Source organism: Gasterosteus aculeatus, chromosome X (assembly GCF_964276395.1).
Source record: "Gasterosteus aculeatus chromosome X, fGasAcu3.hap1.1, whole genome shotgun sequence".
In the NCBI taxonomy this organism is placed as follows: domain Eukaryota; kingdom Metazoa; phylum Chordata; class Actinopteri; order Perciformes; family Gasterosteidae; genus Gasterosteus; species Gasterosteus aculeatus.
This window is the reverse complement of record NC_135698.1, coordinates 6,071,762-6,094,260: the sequence shown is the minus strand read 5'-3', so window position 1 is coordinate 6,094,260 and position 22,499 is coordinate 6,071,762. Positions and strand designations below refer to the sequence as shown.

The 22,499-nt window shown below is 43.7% G+C and overlaps 1 protein-coding gene across 6 annotated transcripts; it reads right to left on the bottom strand.

Moving 5' to 3' along the window:
• Positions 1 to 51: 51 nt before the first annotated feature.
• On the bottom strand, positions 52 to 21,456 carry LOC120809379 (cyclic nucleotide-gated channel beta-1). Of its 6 annotated transcripts, none has more exons than XM_040163127.2 (36): positions 21,018 to 21,456; positions 19,501 to 19,638; positions 19,308 to 19,413; positions 18,956 to 18,975; positions 18,779 to 18,878; positions 18,280 to 18,304; positions 17,973 to 18,057; positions 17,647 to 17,753; positions 17,444 to 17,507; positions 17,017 to 17,092; positions 16,834 to 16,858; positions 14,823 to 15,087; positions 13,644 to 13,796; positions 13,481 to 13,528; positions 11,378 to 11,415; positions 10,864 to 11,081; positions 10,336 to 10,366; positions 8,382 to 8,565; positions 8,191 to 8,205; positions 6,946 to 6,981; positions 6,527 to 6,625; positions 6,247 to 6,401; positions 5,800 to 5,976; positions 5,085 to 5,293; positions 4,812 to 4,862; positions 4,609 to 4,695; positions 4,262 to 4,326; positions 3,813 to 3,935; positions 3,564 to 3,705; positions 3,236 to 3,395; positions 3,051 to 3,148; positions 2,835 to 2,918; positions 2,617 to 2,735; positions 2,202 to 2,348; positions 1,844 to 2,039; positions 52 to 1,755 (listed from the first exon to the last, which is right to left on the bottom strand). In XM_040163127.2, exons 2-36 carry the CDS (start codon positions 19,635 to 19,637, stop codon positions 1,486 to 1,488), a joined length of 3,915 nt encoding a protein of 1,304 aa, XP_040019061.2. In that variant the 5' UTR covers position 19,638; positions 21,018 to 21,456; the 3' UTR covers positions 52 to 1,485. The 6 variants fall into 6 exon arrangements, with proteins under 6 accessions (XP_040019061.2, XP_077938252.1, XP_040019064.2 ...); XM_078082126.1 differs by having other exon boundaries at positions 17,973 to 18,030; XM_040163130.2 differs by lacking the exon at positions 3,813 to 3,935.
• Positions 21,457 to 22,499: the final 1,043 nt, after the last annotated feature.

The window sequence follows — 22,499 nt, the reverse complement described above, 5'->3', positions numbered from 1 at the left end:
ACACCTTCTTCCACGACGACCCCTGGGAGATAAACAACTCACGACTGCTTATGCTGATACAGATCATTTATTCACTCACAAGTTTTAAGGGCACTATATTACATACACATTCACTGTGTTCATTATGCGAAAATCCCTCCCCTCTCACCACACACTAACACATATACACAGACACACAAACACACACACAAACATATAACCATAAAGGAGAAAAACATTGCAGATCTTCTCTATAGATGGTCTGGCAGTGTGGTTAGCTGGTCTACGGCCCTTTTTCAGAGGCTGTATCGATAAAACCATCTATAGAAAAACATCATGCTGTGTCTGTAACATTATAACATATAACTATAACTATAACATTTTACAGCACACTTTATATATTAAGCACTATTAGAATGTACAGTATGTACATGTCACAGCACTACAAGCAGGAAAGTGATCTTACATGAACAGGAGAGTGAAATTCATCTAACTTTCAAAATATAAATGTATTTACATTACTGTACATAAGAAAACATGACAATTAAAATGTTGACTATAGTTATAAAATATGTAAATCAATGCTATTACATGTGTTGATGGCTATATATATACATGATTGATTATTAATATGTATATAATATATACTGCTTAGATTAGCATGTTAAATCAGTTAAAAAGGTGATGTTTTAACTCGCAATTCATAAAGCTATCATTGCCAAAGAGAGCCTGGAAATCCATGCAGAATAATCTGGGATGACGTTACAATGACCTGACAATGTCAACATTTTTGGTAACATTTCTCATGATGGAGGTACAGAAGATCATTTTATTACATTAAACATTAACATTAAAAACAGGTTTTCTAGGTCGGTGCTGTTCTTCAGAACCACTTTTAAATACATCAGCACTGCAAACTACTCACACCCTAAATTACACAACGTGTAAGGCAAATTGTTAATTCAAGTTACAAAAGAAACCTACTGTCAGCAGACAACAACAGCAAAAACCTTTTGGTGTGATTTGGAAAGATAAGAAGTTCGGTTCCGTTGAAAGGACTCGTCCAAGTTCACAGTTATGGCCTGACATTGTCACCTCGGTGTAGATGATGATGTGGTTGAATAGTGGAGAGTTGAATGGCTTGCTTTTATCTTGCTTTTTACCTATATTTAGTCTAATGGTTAACTCAGCTCATCCTACAACAGCTAATGTCATGGTAGTGATATTTGGTTAGTGGACATCGGTCAGTGAGGATTACAGTACTGCCTTTATATTTTTGCAATGATGCTGTCCTACAAAACGCCCACTTGCAGATCAGGTATAGCAGTTTTGTACGTGTTCATCAGCAACACCTCGTCACTTCTGCGTTGCAAAATTCAGCCGGCCTTCTCTTCCGTTGTTTATTCCTCCACATTCCTTTCAAAAAGAGCATTTCTTCATTCCCCAGTGATCCCTCCTATTTCCCTTCTCCTTAAATATCTTTTGTCCTTATCCTCTAATGAACTATCACAACTTCTTTTCTTTCCTCTTTCCACCCTCGCTCCCTTCGACCTCGCCGACGCCCGCCTCTCTTCGGTCCACGTCACGCTCCTGGTCTGCGTCACCGCAGCCCCTGGATGCAGAGGGAGGCACCGCGGAGTCGCTGTTGTCGGGGCGATGGGAGGCGGAGCGGAGCGCTGCAGAGCAGGTGGAGACGGGCGATGGCGAGTCGACATCTCTGTCGGATCCGGAACTGAAGGTGGGGGACGGAGGAGGCAGGGAGGAGGAGAGGGAGGGCTGGAGGAGAAAGGAAGACGTTAATCCACCACACAGTGGACATTCTCTTCCTTGTCGCTGTCACGCGTCCATACTGTATTTGCGGTACCTGTAGGGAGACGCTGGACTTGCTGTACTTCTCTTTGAATTTAGACAGAGCTCCTTTCAGTCCAGAGGATTTCTCTGCCATCTCCAAGGCTGCTCTCAGCAGTTTGGGAGTTTCTGGTCTGAGAGGGGCTGCCGGGACGTGAGCCGGGTTCACCTCTTCTTTGGGTTCAGGTTTCTTTCCCTTGTTGAGCATCTTCCTGTAAGACAGTAACTGTAGTTACTGTAACTGAACAATTACACAAGATTCACGAGAGCTGATTTTTGATCTGGTGGCCCCACTTCATCTGCACAGGACGTCTACAAAGCAGAGAGTTACAGTGTAACAGGTAACTGTTGTTGTGGATGCATTGATGTTTGACCTGGCCTTCTTGCGGAGCAGTTTCTTGGACTCGGGGTAGTGGACCAGGATCTCGTTCAGGTCTTTCTTGTCGAGGATGAAGAGGTTGGCAAATCCGTGGGCGATTACATTTGCTGTTCGCCTGTTACCGCCGCCTACCGCAAGCAAACTGCAAATCACACACATTATGGTGCGAAAGGTTATGTTCTACCTCGTTGGACCTATTAGCATGAGAAAAGCTCTGGTCTGCTAGACTTTTCTATACAAGGTTTATGGTACTTCACACAAAAAGACTGAAAACCCCACGTCCTGTTCTAAGGTATTTGTCAGAACGGCAGCTTAGATACGTATATAATAAACCTTTCCATTGTTTGCCATTTGTGAGCATCTTCAAAGACAAAGTTTTCATTGATCGGCATCTTTGAAAATGTCTTCACCTGATTTCTCCAAAGACCGATCCCGCCCTGAGAGTGACAAACACTGTCCTGCCGTCCGGTCCCCCGACCACCTGCACCTCGCCAGCCTTTATGATGTACATCTCCCGACCCACTTCGCCCTGAGCAGAAGAAAAGAGGGAGGCAGAGAGCAATACAAAAAAAACTGCTACATACAGTTGTCTTCTACAAACAAAACCAAAGCCAGTCGGGTTTTTTACCTTTCTGCAGACGTAATCCCCGGGCAGGTAGACAACGGAGCGGAGGCTTTTCAGCATGTCAAAGATCATCTGACGGTCACAACCCTGTTCAGGGGAAAGGACAGAAAACCGAAGACCAAACAGTGATCTCATTTGATCTCTATGACAACGCAACAGATGTCCTGCTTTGTCTCTTACACTGTGCAATTTGTTCGGGTGTCTTTTAGGAATTTCTACCTGAAAAAGAGGGACTTTGCTGACAATGGAGTAGTTGACGTCTATAGCAATGTCCAGGCGCATCTTATCTGGCAACTGAGTCAGCAGTTCCTGCTCATCTGGTAGGAGGACAGTGAAAGAACTGTACGGCTTAAAGGTCAGACGTATGACATGCATATGACTGTGCATGACAGTGTTTTCCTTACCCAGCATGCCTTGTGATTGCCAGGTGTAGTTGTACCAGGTTTTGACGCGGTTCTGCACGTCTTTGGGTATGCGATAGGAGGACATATATTTGATCGTGTTGTCCATACATGTGCGGTAGTAGGTCTGACCTGCTGTAGCTGCACCCACCACGTCACGCATCTGAGAGACAAAAACACGCTTGCCGATTTAACTTCATCCTTCCACAAAGACATTTATGAAGTATGAGTCTTTGCTGCCTGAAGGGTGTAATAAAGACACTGGAGCGTTTAAGGTTAAATATGTGGAAGGCGGAGGGCACTAATATCTCAATTACACTCGTATGCCTACCTGTCCAATCATGATAGAGAAGGCAAAGACTCCAACAAAGTAGTTGATGAGTTGGAAGATGATCTCAAACAGGGTGGTGGGGTCCGGCAGACCACCGATGGTGATCAGGGTCTTCACCGCAAAGTAGTAACAGCGAATGTAACTGAGCAGAGAAAAAGAGATATTAGAAAGAGACAGAGAAGGAAAATGTTTAAAATGAACAGGACGGGTTTTCAAATGAATGAGATGTCAAATTATAATACCGCCAACCTGTTGCCTTCGCCATTGTACACCCATATGGTGGAGCCTATTCCCGTGAAGGCAGAGCTCCAGTAGTAGAGACAGGCATTACAGTGGAGACAGTAAAGGAGATAGGTGGTGGTGCGGATCACTCTGAGAGACAGAAAGCGAGAGAGCCAACACATACGCAACGGAACACCGGAAACCAGGGAATCTGTTCATCTGAGTCCTTCTAAATGAAGGCCGACAATGTGGGGATGCAGAGATGGAACCGCCAGTACGGTAAGGCTGCATTCACTCCTAATCAGGACAATTTTGGGTCGCTGCATCCGAGGGAACGTGAGCTAATCGTTCGTCTACCTGATGATGAAGTCGTTGATAAAAGCTGATTTATTTGGCGCAGTGATAATCAGCGCAAAGGCTGATTGGGTGTGAATGCAGTCAGAGATATTATAAGATACCATCGGGCGGCAGCTGACCTGTAGATGTAGGCTTTGGTCAAGATGGCCTCTAAACGCTCATTGAACTCAAAGAAGGAGTTGATCTAAGGAGGCATTGATTGAGAAGAAAAAAAACATTTAAGGAGTTTGGCTTAAAAAATGGCAATCAAACATTTTAAACAGTCAAATGTGACTAATTACAATTCTCAAAACGGATATATATGGTGAAATAACCCTTTCCTTTGTAAGAGGGGGAATCTGTGTAAAGTTTCTGTGTGCAGCAGCATTTTGGATTTATGTGGAAAGATTCTCAGAGTTTGCCAGAATGTGGGAACTGGAACACACTGGTTTGTTTAGAAAACACAATAAAGCGTGTTAAATTTCACCTTGAGCAGCCTGGGCAAGCGAAGGAGAGGGTTGATGCCAGTTTTAAAATAGAAGAGCTCCAGGGGAACAAGACTGGCAACATCAAACTAAAAAAAAAGAGAAGGTACCACTTGGCTCACTGAATCGCATTGATGATTGAGTCAACACATAATACGAGAAGCAAAGGCGAATAGAGTCGGTTAATTCAGCTCTGGTAACTTACTTTGAATCGCCTGGTTGTCATGTAATTCTTTCTCATGTCTTTTTTCTCACACTGTAACAAAAACATAAGAACTGCAGATTTAATTATGATTCTTGTAAGAAGACAATTACATTATTTAATTATCGAAACACACATAACCTTGAGATTTTTCACTAACCTTGATAATGTATAAATATCATGTACACTCGTGAATAAATATGACGATAACAACAGAGATTATTTTGCTGTGAAACAGTGTTTCCTGTGATTCTGGCTGCGTGTGTCCCCACTGACCACTATGTCACCTCCGCGAACAAACTGTAGGCGCGGCTGGAAGACGGTGATGTCCAGGATGTAAATGAGGTCGCACAGGTAGTCGGTCAGCAGCCAGTAGTAAATGTTGTCTGGGGTTTGGTAGGGGAAAGAGCAGCGCACCGGGATGAACCACGCGTTCCAGTTCCACGCCAGAGAAACCAAAAGCATCCACAGCACGTACATTAGGTCTGAGGACGCGGCAAAAGATGAGATGGTGAAGGAGAAGTTGAAGGAAAAACAGACAGCAGGAGAATTGAGAGTGAGGAAAGACTGGAAACACTCTTGCTATGCAAGCAGCGATTACCTTTAATTGCTGTTAATTACAATAAGAGCGAGACAAAAAGAAGCACAAATAAGCTAAAGGAGCTAATCTGTAACCAAACGTTACAGTTTGGAAGTTGTCTTTGTCAAAAGGAGACAGAGTGGTGAAATGAAACTGACTTTCACAAATGGTGAGGTGCCCTCATAGCAAGAAGAGAGTGCAGCTCATTCTCCTTTACCCCAAACCCATAATGTTTAATCATTTAACTCAGTTGCATTTTGGACGAGCATCAAGCAGCTCAGTGCATTTCAATCAATGTGTTGATCATCTGTGAGGCATAGGAATTAGGGTTTGCCAGATCAAACTGAAGGTGAAGAGTAAAGGAGAAGCTACTGAAAAGGGGCAGCGCGTGGCGTTCGGCTGGGTTCTCACTGGTGAAAGGGTCGATGCTGGCAGGGAAGCGGTAGTGCATACAAGCTCGTATCCACCGAGGAGTTTTCACCTTGCAGCAACGGCCGGCCTGCTCCTCGACCACCCCGCTCTCCACTCCTCCTCCACCTCCTGCTCCTCCTGATGGACCTGCCTGTGGCTGAGGAGGCTGAGGAGGAGCTGGAGGGAGACAGGCGGGAGGGGAAGGAGCAAAACGTTTTTTTTGAAAGGATCCAAAGAAGAAGGTTTACCATCTCAAACCGGATCACAGTGCTTTAAATCCATTGAAGGGCCTAAAATGCATCATGTGATGTAGGTCCTCTAAAGGGCTTTTCAATGCCACAAATGAATTACACCGCAGAAACATCTGAAGAGACAAACTGCATCATTTATGTTTATTTATGTGTTTGTAGATGGAAAAGACAGAGAAGGAAAAAGATTCTAACTCACAGGGGATGATGCTGTCTTCGTCTGAGCTGTCGGGGTCAATGAGTTTCTCCTTCGCCTTCTCTGTTCTCTCCTTAAACATGCGGACCAGCTCCTGAAGGCGGTCGTTGACCACCGTACTGGTCTGACTGGCTGCAGACGCTGGCCGCTCTCTCAGTCTGGGAAAAAAATCAAGTTAAATGATCATTTGCAAGATCACGAAATGTCCATATTGCCACACATCAGCAGTATTTAGTGTGTGTGTGTGTGTGTGTGTGTGTGTGTGTGTGTGCACAGCGCTCACATTTCATCTGAATAGGGCAGGCTGGACTGGCTGGGCCAGGCTCTGACAGGCATTCTTCCTTCATCATCATCATCTTCACTTTGAGAGTGAAGGGTCCTACTGATTAAGTCAAGTGGAGACAGCGTTGGGACGAGACAAAGTGAAACCCACTGCGATGTGGCTTCACTGCTCATTCTCTGAAGCCGCACGCGTGCATTTTAACACACAGAATCTAATTATTAGCTAAATATTCTGTACTGATGATTGTGAGGTAAACGGAACAATGCGAACTTAAAAGGATTAGTAAACGAGTGAATGAGCAAAGACTTGATTAATGAGAGACTATGGAGTTCATACCACTATACATCTATGACAGGGCAGCATGAGATGGATGGAAACTACAGCGGTCAACACAGTACAGTACAAGTGGGATATCTTACATCTTTGTCCAGATAGTCCTACGATTCCTTCCACTACTGTCGGGGATGGTCGGAGCGGGGATTAAAGTCATCAAGTGTTCAAGAAAAGGGGATCAGAAGAGAGAGAGAGAGAGAGAGAGAGAGAGAGAGAGAGAGAGAGAGAGAGGGATTGTGTGCCGAGTGTGTGCCAACGGAAGGCATGATATTAGTCCAAGAAACAGATGACAAGTGAAGATAATACATTACAATATTCCACAGGCATGGATGGATTATGAGTAGGGGGGGCACCAGCATATAAGAGGCCGCCTGCCCTCTCTGCATAGAAACAACACATACAATCTACTACTGAGAGTCGACTTTCACTCTTTTCACTCCACACTTCATTTGAGTAATTCTGCATATCTGTGATTGATTTGCATCTCTCTGATTGTTTTGCATGTTTTTGGGGTGTTTTACACTCTTTTTTTCTGTTAGGGCCCCTCCCTTCGGGTCCCTACTTGGTAAACCCTTTCAGTAATCCATCCATGTGACAGGCAGGTGACAGAGTGGTTGATACAAGTGGAAGATTATGATGCATCCATTTATTGACTTTCTTCTGACAACATGCTTACACCAATCAAATGACCAAAAAACGGTTAAAATCACACAAACATGAACAGAACAGAACATCACAACACAATACAACACAAACAATGACGCTCCACAACGATACTGATGACTGAGTGTGTTCTGCATAAACACAACAGTGTGTGCTGGTTTGCTTTATTTGTGTGAATCCGACAGTTCACACTGTTTTTCTTTTACGTCCAAACAGATTTCCCAACCTTAGAAAGACCTTTCCGATAATCCTAAAGAACACACCAGGTTTCTGCAGGACACTGAAATCCAGACTGTACAGCAGAGGGCAGTAGATCCTTTATAAACAGCACTAAGCAGAGGCAAAACATGAAGAATCTCAACCCAAAATGATACCTTTAATGATTCCTCAATACCATAAACGATAGACACAATTCTCTGTCACTAGAATCATTTACATTTCAAAAGGAATGTTGATTTCGATGACATTCTTGCGTTATGCCACAGATACCAATATTCTATAAAATCTCATTTTGGTTGAAAACTCTCCCCTTTGCCCACAGAGAAGATTGCACCTTGACATACTTCAAATAACATGCTTATGTGTGGTTTTACTGGAGCAAAACAATAATGACTGTTGAAAGAAGATTACACGCACTACAACTCAACCGATCCATGCAGTTTTCTTACTCTTTATCTCCTTTACTGTAGATGAACGCATGAGGGGAGAGGAAAAGATTGAAAGTGGTGTAATGTACAGCCTAAATGAACTGTCGATGCTTAAACTCAGCCCCTGAATGTATTTACAGCATGATCCCCGGCTAGTGTTCACTAAATAAACAACGTAAACCTCTCGGTAAAACAGAAGAAGTATTTCATACCTTTGACGACCTCCGGACGGGGTCACAGGGACGGTGAGGGTTGTAAGTTTGGGGTCCTGAGGGGGGAGGATTTTGGGGAGATTGCTCTGTTCCTCCCCCGCTGCCCCTCCTTCTCCTCCTTTCTCATGTTCCGAGTCAACATCCTCTACGTTGACAGCTGGACGAAGGCTGAGGCTAGAGCTCTCTGGCGAGGAAACACATTTTGTAGATGGATATATCATATACTATACTATACTGTTGCAAAGTAAGCGTGTGTTGCATTTAGAACAAACAGGACCGTTAGCACTGCCAGCAGCAAAGCACGTCACAGACAACAAGCAGAGGGGGGCAGGAGAGTGTGAGAGGGCCTACATCGGGCTAATGCCAGAGGATCCACCTGTGAACTAGGCCACGTATAAAAGTCTCCTCAGCGCCGAGAGGACGAGCTTACTCTTCCGGCGAGGAAGTGAGTCCAGCTAATCAGGCTCATGGTGCACTGGCACAGTTCTGTCGTCTTCGTGTGGCAACACCGCCAACAGCCAGTAAGCTGCCTCGTCCGTTTTTTACCCTTTGTCACAGACTTTAACAAAACAATGGAAGAGTTTTAGGGACGTTGCGTGTTTCCCACCCTGCCTCAGCTTATTTGAGGGCTGACTGAACCCTCAAATAAGCAACACATAAACAACTCCACCACAACACTAAACAGCTAGAGTGTGCTCATGATCAGAAACACTCTCACAGTGAATTTGCAATGACATCTAAACTCAGTTGATCCTTTCCTTTGTTAGGGTTTGAGGGCAATCAGCTGTACTTTTCATTTTAGAGCTATTTTACCCGGATGCCACATATATCACTGGTTATGGCTGAGTTCAGGTATCCGCAAAGAATACCACAAATGAACACATTGAGCTTCACACTCCTGCGGAGTCACCTGTGGCTCCTATCGCTGAAACGTCTGAGTCGTCTTCAATGAAGAACGCCGGGTTTGAGAGACCCGCCAGCTGGTGAGGCGGCGAGAGGAGCTGCTTTGACGGGGGGCTGACAATGGGCGGCAGGCGTGGGTAGGACGGGACATTGGGCAGTTCGAGGGCGCTACCATTCTGGGAAGACGGAGACGGGGAGCGGGACCGGAGCTGCGGATGGTGAGGGTGAGGCAGGGGGGAGTGTCGGGCGAGCTGGTTCAGCTCAACGTGTTGCCGGTCCTTGTCTTGCTTCTGTTTTTGCTGTTGTTGTTGTTGTTGTTGTTGTTTCTTAGGCATCTTGAGGCATAAGGCTGTTGAGGCGGTTCTGGACGTTGAGGAAGTACTGCTGCGTTCGGCTGGGAAACTGGGAGAGTTTCTGTGGGATGTTTGAAAGGCTCTCGGGAAGACCGAGGCCTACTGAACCGTCTGAGGTTTTGGGCAAAAGCTCCGTCACAGTCTGAACGATACTTCGGGGGATCTGTGTGAGTCGGATCTGGGAGAACTCTTGGCGCAATTCGGGAGGGAGGGTGGGCAAGAGCTTGGTAACATCGGAGAGCTGGGTGGGAAGCGTAGGCATGGAGGGTATTTTGGGAGCGGAGATGCCGTTCTCTTTGAAGAACGCGTTGATGTTGCCGAGGCACTCAGAGGTGTGAGGAATGCGCATCAGGCAGTTCTTAAATGCATCGCAGCTGATGGGAGCTACAGAGGAGACAGGCAGACAGGCAGATGTGCAGTCAGGCAGGATGCAGGCAGGAGATGTCTTCAGCAGCAAAGGCAGTCCGACTTCTTTTAGACAAGAAGATATTAATGACCGTGGCCAACAGTAGTAAAATCAAGTGGTCTGCATGCAGACATGCGTGTGTAAAAGCAGTCAGTCAAGCAGCTTGTGAGTTAAACGCAACAGTATGAAATACAGGGATGAGGCTGGTAATTAGAGCAGGAATATGGCAGCTCTAATTACAGTCAGATACAGAATATCAACAAAAAATACAACAAATTAGAAAGGTACACACCACCACAGTCGTCTCCAGGAGCTTCCTCCTCCTACAATGAACACAAAGCATTGAAATGAATGTCAGTGGAAGGGTGAGGATTAGCTGGGATCGGATGTGAGATATGTGAATATCCTCTGAAAGAATGACTCGTACGTATGAATTTGAATGAGCCTGAAGCTATTCAATTACATGAATTGGTTTCTCCCTTCGGTCCTGCATGGGCTAAACATGTCAGAGTCCCATGGCTAGATCATTTGATAAGATAAGATAATGATTATAGGTATAACTGGTGGAAAGGGTTGTACGGCAGAAGATGTTATCTGCCATGTTGATGCTGGTCAAGGATGTAGGGTAAAGTAAAACTGGAAAGGATCGACAGGGAAGGAAAGTAAACAGAAAAAGGTCAGGAGGGACAAAAACACTACAAAGAAAATGAAATTCCTCAATAAGGTCAGGCAGTGCAGGAGGTCGAGTGAAATGTGACATGTGTATTTCAGTCAGAGGAGAAACAATCATCTTCCTGCATGTTAAACCTGTGGACATTACTTTTTCACCAGCTTTGTCCGCCTCAGTGCTTTGACCGCCTTCCTCTGCTCTCTGTGGCTGCTGGGTCACAGGCTCGGCTTCTGAGTGCGCTTCCTGGGGCTCGACCTCTGGCTCTGGTTCTGGTTCTGGTTCTGGTTCCGGCGCAGCAATCTGAACTGGTTCAGGACTTGGAGGTGGAGAGGCGGTGGTCTGCTGCGACTTTTCTTCCTCTTTTGGCTCTAGATTTTGGTTTTAATTATAGATTACATGATATTCTATCATTGGAATACACAGCAGTCACAGTAGTACATCTGGCTGATGTAAACACTACAGAAACATACATATAAGATGTAGCTGCTTTTAAAGAAATCAGAGATATTACTAAAATATTACTAAATAAGAAAGCCGGTACTTGGATGTATGTGGCACGCTACTTGACTTTGCTCTTTTCTACAATTATTGGCGGTATTGTTAACAAAAATACAAACAAAAATAAAATAAAAACTGTACAGGTAGACGTGTTTGGATTCTCTACCTGGTTCCTCCGTCTCCACAGCCGGGCTTTGCTCTGTTCTGCAGTACAAAGTTAAACAAATCATGTTACAGTGTGTCTGGTAGTGAGGTTTCCACATTGAGTGCTGTTTAGTCATTTGGTCCAAATGACGGTTGTGTTAAAAGATTAAAAAAAGATGAAACCTAAATGTACATGTTGCACTTTTAGCTATTTTGCAAACATGAAACATAAAGTCTGATGTCTGCAGCTAAAATGTTTGGCTGTATTCTGAGAGGTTAAATATTGTGGTTTTGCAGATGGAAACATCAAAATGGAACATGACCTTTCCTTTTAAAACCATGAGCAATGCAATACTATACAATCGGCGTTCTAGACCTGCGTGGAGGCACAATACAGAAATAACATACTATATTATTATTATTACTGTTAATTTGTTGTATTTGTTTACTATTCTTTATTTATATTCCCTTTAGGATAGACTTTCTTTCTTTTTTCCATATCTGCAGCACTAGCACACATTGAAATACCATGTGATATGTTGAATCTGTGTCTATAAGTCCAACTATAGACACACAAATGGCTGCTTACGATGGTTTTAAAAGGCAGAATGTCAATATATATATATATATTTTTTTTTTTATCACTTATTCTTAACTGAATAGCAGTGAAAAGTAGAAGAGACCAATACCCCAAAGCACAGCTTACATCCTGACTCATATTTCATGCAAAATGTGCATTCAGTTCAGTAAATGTTAGCCAACCGTGTGTGTTACTACAACGCGGCCTGACTTACAAATGGCCCCGTGACGCTTATTGCATCACAAAGCTAGTGTAAAACAACAACGTTGTTTATTTAATTACCCATGTTAGCCTAAAACATAAACACGACGTCATCGCGAGGTATACTCACTTTCTCTGTCAGTATTCACGCGCGTTTATCGTTAGCAGCCGAGACACAAAATGTCCACGAGCGTCGAGACGCAATAAGCGGCACAAACTCGGCTGTGAGGTCGTTAAAACCTCACCGGGAGATTTCGGAACATTTTAGAAAAACAACATCGTAGACAAATGTCCCAATACATTTCCGACCATCGTTTTGTCTGCGTGCGTCTCCAGAAGTGAAACAGCAGCAGCAGGTGCGCGCTGTTACCGGGGTAACCGTTTCGTTTCCAAGGGAAGCTGCGGTTGCTATGACACGGCAGTGCGATGCCGAGGCAGAGCGCGGCAAAGATCACATAACGAGAACCCACGGGATTTGGGCGCTGACAGGCAAATGACTGCTGGATCGGACTGGGACCAGGATCCATGCGGCAGCCGGAGACAGCAGGTCTACCTGCACGCCTTAGGGGCGGCTGTGGGTGAGTGGGGAGCATGGTCGTCCTCCAATCAGAGGGTTGTGGGTTCAATCCCAGGCCCGGCTAACCTGCATGTCGTTGTGTCCTTGGGCAAGACACTTAACCCAACATTGCTCCTGTAGCTGCGACTACAGTGTATGAATGGTAGTTACTGATGGCAGGTGTCACTGTGTATGGTTCTCCTGTCATCAGTGTATGAATGGGTGTGAATGGGTGAATGATGTCATGTAGTGTTAAAGCGCTTTGAGTGGTTGGAAGACTAGAAAAGCGCTATACAAGTACAGTCCATTTACCATTACCATTTACGATTCAGGATCATGTCATGCAGCTGCTTGCACTCATGCTTGCACCAACTTCACTCATCTTAATTCATCTGATAGTCTGAGCTATGCACATTTAAACAAAAGATGCATTGTTATTGTTTGAACTACCCGACAGTATACAAAGTCATTTAAATCAGCTCTACCGGCAGTTGTCCATCAAACAACAAGGGAGTTGATTCTTTTACCTAAATATAGGATCTGAATACTTCATCCAACACTGAGTCACTTGCTAAAGTTTCATCATCTGCTCAACAAGTTACTCGAGACAGTGATGTTTCCTCTTCCAATAAAGTCATCAGGATAGTTTTTAAGTTTAGAACTTTGTTAATACATAATTACAATGATATAAAAACTATTTCAAGGCACAAAAGCACTATTACAAGGGAAAGACAAAGTAAGTCAAGGGTCCTACAAAGGATTTTAAGGCTGCATATAAGTATTCTTACTCTGTGACTTTGTCCACTTCGCTCTCCTCTTCTTGTTCCACTGGCAGCCTGGTCACAGTGAACACGCAGCGCCACGTCACTACACGGGGCGACTCGGCAAAATACAGAAATGCTGAAACAAACTTTCTCTTTCTCTCTGTCTAATTTGAACACAAGTTCTCACTCGACTTCAGGCTCCTCTTGCAGCAGCTCTTTACTCCCCAGTGATAAATTAATGGAGTGCCCCTCACTGGTCATCTGTCTGATGGCCGTCTCAGCCGTCTCTCTGGCCACCTCCTCAGCAATCCGTGCCACGTCCACGCGCTCCTGCAGCAGACTGTGTTATAAATGTAAAATGGTAAATGAAAAAAGGGAATGGGAAAATTGTCTTCTCTCATATTGCAGTGACTTCCGGTCACACAGCAAAAACTCAGTCAGTCAAAAATCACAGAGGTTCATCGCCATGTGTATATTTATTTTATGTTTAGGTTAGGTTAGTTTATGGTTAAGAGATATATGGGCAGGAAGACTATAAGACCATAAAGCAAAGGAATCCACTAAAAAGTAGCGGCTTGTTTTATTGCAACCCAGTCTCACAGCAAAATGTGTAATAGCTACACTTTGGAACGTGGTATTCTCACGCTTTCTCCCCAAAATCGTGTCAATACTACATTTTATTTTGGCCTATTCATTTACATTGCCTTGTAACTATGTCACTAGAAACTAATAAACGGAAGGTCTTCTACATTCTCTGATAGAAGATTATAAAAATATAACGCTAGAATAGCCATCGAAATGCATACAAATGCTGATGCTTTCTTAAAATATTGTGTTTTTCACAGATAATAGACCGACAGTCCGCCATTTTCTTTTTTTAGCTGAGGGGAAGTTGATAGTCATGTGACCTAGTTGCAAATAAAACGTGGTATTCTCTACATGGTATTCTCTATATGAGAATACCACGTTCCACAACGTATAGCTATTACACATTTTGCTGTGAGACTGGGTTGTTAATTGTTTCTGTTTTGCAGAAGACTTGAGCAGTGGTCTCCTCATTCCTCTGAGCTCACCAGGGTGAACATCATTAATAACGCACGCTATGAGCTCCTAAACGATGGTTGTTGGATATTGACATTTTTGAAGGTTTGCAAGATGTTTTGCAGAAAGGCTGCATTTCGGCTAAACTGGAAATACTGGTATTATTGACTTGACAGGGTGTGCAGCACTGTGACCACCCGGTAAGAGATTAATACTTCTCACTTACCTTTTATTATTATTTTCATTTTTTCATTTGCAAGAAAGAGGGGATTTACATTCGGTGGAAGTGACATGAAAATTGTCTGATCACCTCCACCCGTCTTACCGTTCCTCCATGTTAGCAAAAGCAGCACCTTCGGCCTCCTTCTTGATGTTTTCGATGAAGGGCGTCCAGCGGCCCGTCTGGGTCTCGGCGTCTTCTTGAGACCTTCCCGCACTGTCTGGGGATTCTGGCTGCGGGTCGGCCTGTGCCGGCTGTGTCGCTTCCCGAGTCAGCGCCGCAGCTCTGGACTGATCTTGGAGTTTATGCTGGTCCTCGTTGTCCGAGTCCACGTCTTCGAGGACCAGGTCAGGTTTGAGTTTGGATGAAGCTGCAAGAGGGTGACGAGCACCGGCGTGTGAGGAAGAGGGGACGTGCCGGTGACATTGTAGATGTCATAGATGGATTCGGTTTTTGTTTGGACTTGTGGAAAGAAATGGGCGCACAGTACAATGCTGGATTTGAGATTTAGATTTATACATCTGCTGAATATACTAAAACGGATTGCAAGCAGGACTGTTTATAACACAGGTGCATTAAGCTGCATTCACATTTCAAAATGCTCACTTGTGAAGGAGTTTAGTTCATGCTGGGGTTTTTTTGAAAGGCAGAAACTATATAGATATTTTCTTATTGAATTCAACTTGATATGTAGAATATTCATGAGGCAATGAAAGGTGTTATTGATAAGGCAACCACATGATATGATTGAACATTGCATCTTTATTAGTCCTGTAGTATCCTAACATTACAGTGTCTAATTACACAAATTTGTTGACTGTCTTGTCTTGAAGACGGTCAACAAATTTCAATGTGTGCAAATGTGGTTCATTTAAATGAAGTCAAACCTTTTGAAACAACAACTCAACAAGTCCCCAGGCCACATTTCACAGTTCAAAAAGTTCAACATGAAAACCAATCAAATAGGCTTATTTGTATGTCTGTGTCTGGTTGTTCAATCAAAGCTGTTACAAAGCTAAGTCAAACTCCTACATGATTAAGAACCAAACTGGAGCACAATGATTAGCAGACTGTTAATGAGCAGGAATATAATTTCAAGTAATTGTCAAATATAAATTTTAATTAATTAATTTTGTACTTTGTCAAAAAATAACACAATGATAAATGAACATAGCTGCCATTTTATTAGTAAATCCAGATTTCTGTTAATGGAATGTGGAAGATTGGACGTCTCATAATTATTCTTGTATCTAAATCAATAACCAGTAAATTATATTTTTTTATCTCCTGTTGCTGTATCATGTAAAGAGACAGAGAGACATATGAAAATGGCAACATGAATTTAAAGTGTACATTGCCACAGCTTAAAGCACAATAAAGTCACATAAAATGTTCTTTCTGCAATTTTTTGCGAATGAAACCTGCGGTAGTTTCAATTAAATGGCAAATGTGCAAAATCCCAATCACAAAGACAAAACCTCATCTAATTTTTCTACATAAAAGTATACTTTTTACATTAATGCACGCATTTCAGTTATCATACATTCATTTGAAACTGTACAAAGTACAGTAAGGTGAGTTGAATATATCTCAATATTCTTGTGTTATTTTACAGCTGCCTATCTGTGCAGAGCTGCAGGCGTCACAGCACCTGCACCTCTCCCAGCAGTGCAATATCTATATTAACATATATCTGTGTGGGAATCAGAGCGTCCCCCAGACGTCTCCTCCTGCTGTTTAAGGGGCTCGCAGCGCCTTCCCCCCTGAAACAGAAGGAGAAGAGGGACTGAGTTAGGCTCCGACCGTCTTTGTTTACTATTCTTTATTTCAAAAGCTATGGGGGGGAAAGCCGCAGGGTGCGGCAAAAGGTCCCAAATATTACACAGATCCACAGGAGACAAAAAAAACCCACTCCATGTTATTGAGGAGATGTTTTTTTTTAATTGCAGCGCTGCTCTGCAGAGACTTAAACACATCGTCCTGACAACAGTATGTGAGATCTACCTGATTGAACTGTGAATTGTGGCATTTGGGAGCAGTGATACTGACAATAAAATTGCAATCATCGTTTTATTTTGCAGACTTTGGGAAAGTATTATTGAGTGAATAGACGTACCTTTCTGTAGAACTTCAGTCGCACTCTAGGGGTAAAAAAGTAAAAGAAATATAATGTATAAGTGGATTTGTTTTCAATGTAGTGGCAGCACAACTCACAAAAGATCGGTGAAAGGTTGAAGGGTTTGAAAGACAAGAAGAGGAGAAGGAAAATAGAAGAAGTTATTTATTCCCCAAAAGTTACCTCAGCATTATCTCTGGATGGAAGTGCAGGCTGAGGCATCTTCAGGCCGAGTCCTGACACAAACCAGCCAACCACACTGTCAAGAGACCAACGACTTTACGGCATGTACTTTTACACACTTACACACAAACTGTTACTTTTAGGATTTTCCAACATCACAGTGTTTAATCTCAATATATTTTTCCAGAAAAAGACCAGTAGAGCCAGTCGACATCTCAGCCGTCCATGTGCCGTCGTTGTAAGATGGATGGATGGATGACGTGTTAATCCAATTAAAGCCTTCAGCGTCTAAAGCTTCCTTTGCTCCAGCTGGCCGAGCTCTGCAAGCTAATTAACCATTTTCTTTTCTCCATGCGAGCGTTATTTTATCTTGCATGTTGTCTTGGGTGAAGTCTGATAAAATAAGACAGTGATGGATGAAACCTACGCTGAGGCCTTGCTGTCAGTATCCAGTGAGATTCCACTGAGGGACTCGGGTGGTGGAGACAAAACTGGAAAGAGGGGAAGGACAAACATTTCAGTGCACAAAGCAATAATCCTTCCAGTTAAGTTAGAATAAAACAGTGAAGTGCATCACGGTGTGTTTAAGTAATGTGTTGTATGACCCACAACGCCACAGAGTGTATGTACTTTTGTCCAGTGAGGAATGGGATGCCCTGCTTGATGGCTCAATGGGTACGGCACCAGGGGGCAGTAAAATTGGTTGAGGGACCATCCGCTTTATCCACGTCACCACGCTGTCGCAGAAAAAAAAAAAAAGTCAGCCTATTATGCTTATCGTTTTTTTAACTACCTGTATTTATGTGTGTTCGTGTGTTTGATTCAGATTGTCCATTAAAATCCAGCCGAGGTACTTTGGACTCCAGTGGACAAAGGAACCCATCAAACATCAGGCGCTGTTTGATATGTGTTGGTGTGTGAGGGTCCATGTGGAGCGAAAGGCGTTTTGTACTCACTTTGGAGGGAACTGAGGCGTCTCCACCTCCGACTCGTCCTCCGACAAAATCTCCACCACTGGGATGTGGGGGAGGGGATCAAAATCTTAAAGGCAGACAGACCGATCAGAGAGCAGAACTCAGTAATCGGGATTGAATATTATGAATATTCCATTTTTTTTTAAAGGATTAAAAAATCATTTAAACTTTCTATTATTCTTTTGTTCTATTATTTTATTATTTCTTTTAACTAATAATTATTTTAACTTTCAAACATCGCTTTTGTTCAATGTGAAAAAATGTTTTGATAAATGATCAAGAAACCTACCTGGCATCGTTTCGACTTCATAGATCTGGGACAGAAGAGGTACAAAATTCTGTTAAAATCAATCCGAATGAGACTGGTTATGTTTTCTTTACTTTCTTATATTATCCTTGAGGTACGTGGCAGAATTCGTATATATATTTCATTCATAAATAATGAAGATGAATGCTGTTGTACTCTAAATCCATTGTGAATGTGAGGCGGTTGTCTGCTGTGCTCCCTCACTGCCTTTAGAGTGGACTACATGTGGTGCTTGTGAGCCTCACACACCCTTTTATGAGCATACCTCGTTTTAGCATGTGGAGGGGAAGTAGGGCCAAACAGACGGGCCCTTGACGGGATCGTCTCCACGATCCATCCTTAATATAAATATTTCTATTTCTTGGTTTCTGTCCTGGTGTACTACATGTAGATTATTAGTAGATGTTTGGATGTTACAGCACTATTTATATTACAAATGTTGTTAAGATATTGATTTGGTGGAAATTTAACTCTGTCTCACCTCGGTGGGTTCGTCATTGTTTTCCGCCTCCTTGTACTTTTCCTCAGGCTGAGGCAACACCTTGGTCAGACCCTGAGTCACCCAACCTATCACTCCAGACCTGGAAGAATAAACGAACGTAGTTTACCTTTGCAGAATGTATTTGGTAATATGTACGGTAATCTGCGCCCTCCGTACCTCTCTCCATCCTCTCCTGGCTGCCATTGTGATCCAAAGAAAGAGAATGACAAAAATGTTGAATTTACTGCAAATAAAATGGCTTTTCCAAAGAAATTCACATGGCTTTATGACCAATGAAACAGGCATGGTTGTATTTTGAATGTTTTAAAGTCAATTGTGTGTGTTTTTCTCCATTTTTTTTGTCTAAATTTCCCTTTTAGGTAGGTATGTTTAGGGAGAGCCTGACTTTCTGACACATCATACATCATAAAAGCTAAACATCGGCCATTTTGGCCCCATCAGCTTACCAGTGTAGGCCTTGACGAGTAAACATACGTGTTACTGGATACTCAAACACCTTTACACTCACCTTGGCATCAGAGGTGGACCTGCTGAGTCGAGGGGAACCCGAAGGTTGAGGCAAGGCGCTGACGAACCCATTGGACAGCCAGCCTAAAACTCCCGCCTGGGCCTGGCTGCAGAGCAGGTAGCGAAAAGTCAGTATGTTTACACACACACACTCATCGAGGCATTCGGAGAAGCCAGCGGAGAGACGCGTTTACCTGTCCTCTGAATTCTCATCCGAGTTTTTCTGTGGAGGTTGCTTCCCTGTTGAACCACCGGCGGGGGTCTTGGCGGCGTCGTCTGTTCCAGGAGCTTCAGGGGGTTGTGGGACCACTTTCACCACCCAGTTAAACATCCTGTTGAATACACACACACACACACACAAAACACAAACAGTCAGCTTTCACAAAGCAAACATGGTCAATGGTGATTGTAGTGATGATGAATTCATAATAACTCTTTCCTCATGTCTTAACCAGGCCCAGTGAGCAGAGCTGAAGGACGTTTGTCGGCATCACCTAAGCTTTCATCCCACGTAACATAGTTTCCAACTGGAAGTGTCTCTCCACGGTCACGGAAAGCTGGGTTTTTATATGACTGAATAATAAATTAGTTTGCAATTTGTTATGTAGACTTTTTCAAAGTCAGAGAATTATCAGGGAAGAGACAGAGATCAAGTCGAAGGAGACCAGGAGGCAGAGGGACAGTGGGGGGGGCACAAACTATACTTTACCAACAGCGTCCACATGTGACAGACGGTCAACAAATGTTCAGGGGAAAAAGGGCTAACTGGTGCAGTAAACAGATTCAAGATAAGGGTTGAATTACAAAGATGATTTACAAAGCAGTTTATTGAACTGTTGAGATGATCAACTTCAGCAAATGAGCCGCTGAACCGGTAACGTTTCACATCACAAGCTACTTCCCCAGGGCAACAAGTGAGGTCTACGTCAATCCAATCCAAGACATTTGTTGTTTGTTTGCCTAAACAATAATCTATGTCCACTATACAACTTATTTTATATTAAATTCATTTAAAAAAAGAACCCAAAACATCATAGTGAATTCTGTCCAATAATCCACAGCTTAGCTCATGGATTTGAACATATCTGTTGCCGTCTAGACAAAGTGAAGCTACAGCTTGGAGGGTAGAAAATGAGGATCTCAAGGGTCTCAGGAGTGATCCCATGTTTCAGCCGTGCGACTGGTTTTGGAATATTTTACCAGAAAATATACAGGCAGCGGCTTACAAGGCGGTTTGAGCTGTTGTGGTGATCAAAGTGTGTGACAAACTGTCCCAATCAGCAGAGATCAGCGGGGCCTCTTCACCGTCCCATCGGATTAAATACTGCAGCTCTGTCCCCCAACTAATCTACAGCTTTCTTCTCTGCTTAAGGGCTGGATCAACTACTGACGTCTTCATCTCACTAGATCATTTTCAGTGATCTACAGAGCATAAATCAGAGGAAGACCCCCCCCAACTCCCTTAGGATATTATGTGTTTTTAGTTCAGCAATGACTTGAGTGATGAGTGCATGTCAGCCTCTCGCCAATGCAAAGCAAAGCTGGAAGACAACATCTAATCACATCAACATTTACGGCCATTTACCCACTAAAGCAACTTCCTCCACCGTCTCTTTCCCTAGACGCGGGTCATCACAAGCAACTCCAATCCGCTGTGTTTATTTACATCCGTCCTCTGTACGGGGTTAACAAAGACTTTGTTTTTGCTTACCTGCGTGTCTACAGGGGGTTCTGCATGCCGCCGGCGTAGAGGTCCAGAGTGCGGCGCAGCCGGCACAGGTCTGCTGAGATCTCCACACCGGCCGCCCGCGGCTAACGGGATTACTGTACAGCCTGAAGGTCAAGGCACAATCCTGGACTCTGAGCCATCGCAGATTAACGGCAGCGAAACGTATCGCCAGGACATCTTTCATTTAACCTATAAAAACGTTACCCTCCCCTGACCCCATCCTGACATCCACCAACCAACAAGTGCTGACTATGAGCACAGAGCACAGACAACAACGTGTAACCTGGGCCCTGATTTGTCATTTGTAATCAACACGTTGCCTTTTTTTACCAAAGATGGGAACTTTTTGGGATGCGTACTGTTTATAAAGGGAGGTCACTGGTTTTACTGCGTGCACAGTGCGTCCCCTCCACCCTCCCCCACCCGGTGACCTCCGCACCCTATCATCTCCCACCGCATCCTGATTACAGTTTTATCCCCGAGCGACTGACGCAAGGCCACTTGCCGACTGACCAGCAATAAGCTTTAGAAACCTTTTCACTCAGTATCGGTGTGGAGTCGTTCAAAGGAAGGTAAAGCTTATTAGGAAGGCTCAGGGTCTGACCGGGGGCCTGATGAGAGACTTCCTCGCATGTCTGCCCCATGAAGACTGAAGGCTAAGCAAAGCTTTTCTTCTATTTTTGAAAATGAAGCCAACCACATCTCCCATGTGGCTTTTAGACATTTAACAGCAGGTCAAAAGGCATTAACCATTAACTCTGCTACCTTACCCTTCGAAGACTTTTAAAAACTGAACTTTTTTGTTATTTTTATTGAAATAAGAATTTTAATGCAGGTCGCAAGGTGACACAATGAGGAGTACAAATCAAGATAAAGAGGGAAGAGGATGGGGACAAATTGCATGATACTTAATGGTGATTAACAAGGATCCACGCCTGTCATTGCTCATTAACCGACGGTCTGGTAACGAGGACGTGGCACATTTGACGTCAAAGGCATTACCGTGAAAGAATAGCTGCCGTGATGGAAAAGTTAGTGCCGTTCCAAACAGGCAACTTGTGCAAGCATCAGTCAAGCTAAAGTATACACGTGACATATGTTTGACGGGTAAACAAAAAGCCACAGACAGGTATAAAGAAACCCTGTTTGACAGGCGGACGGATCTCATCTCGTCTCCTCTGCGGCCCGGGGTTTGAGAAAAGAACCTTCATGGTCACCACAATTCATGGTGCTGATGATGCAGCGGGCAGATCCCATTATCAGCTCAGCAGGGGTTAAGCCGGGAGAGCAGGTCGATCACACAGACCCACGGCTGGAATATGGCAGCACCTATGGGCGCCACCAATGTGGCCTCAATCCTAATTGAGCATCTGGATGAGACAGGAGACCGGGGCAGTTGGGACACAGTCAGGGAAATGGACACAGTGAAGCTAAATGTGTGCAAACGATTTCTAATTATGGGGA

Bases quoted from the DNA above. Each gene is read 5' to 3' on its own strand.
- LOC120809379 (XM_040163127.2), bottom strand. From the start codon at position 19,637: ATGTTTAACTGGGTGGTGAAAGTGGTCCCACAACCCCCTGAAGCTCCT. The intron at 17,508-17,646 runs GTACATACACTC...CCCTCTTTCCAG, and splicing joins CCATTCCTCACTGGACAAAA to TTTTGTCTCCACCACCCGAG. The intron at 17,093-17,443 runs GTAGGTTTCATC...GTCTCTTGACAG, and splicing joins ACTGACAGCAAGGCCTCAGC to TGTGGTTGGCTGGTTTGTGT.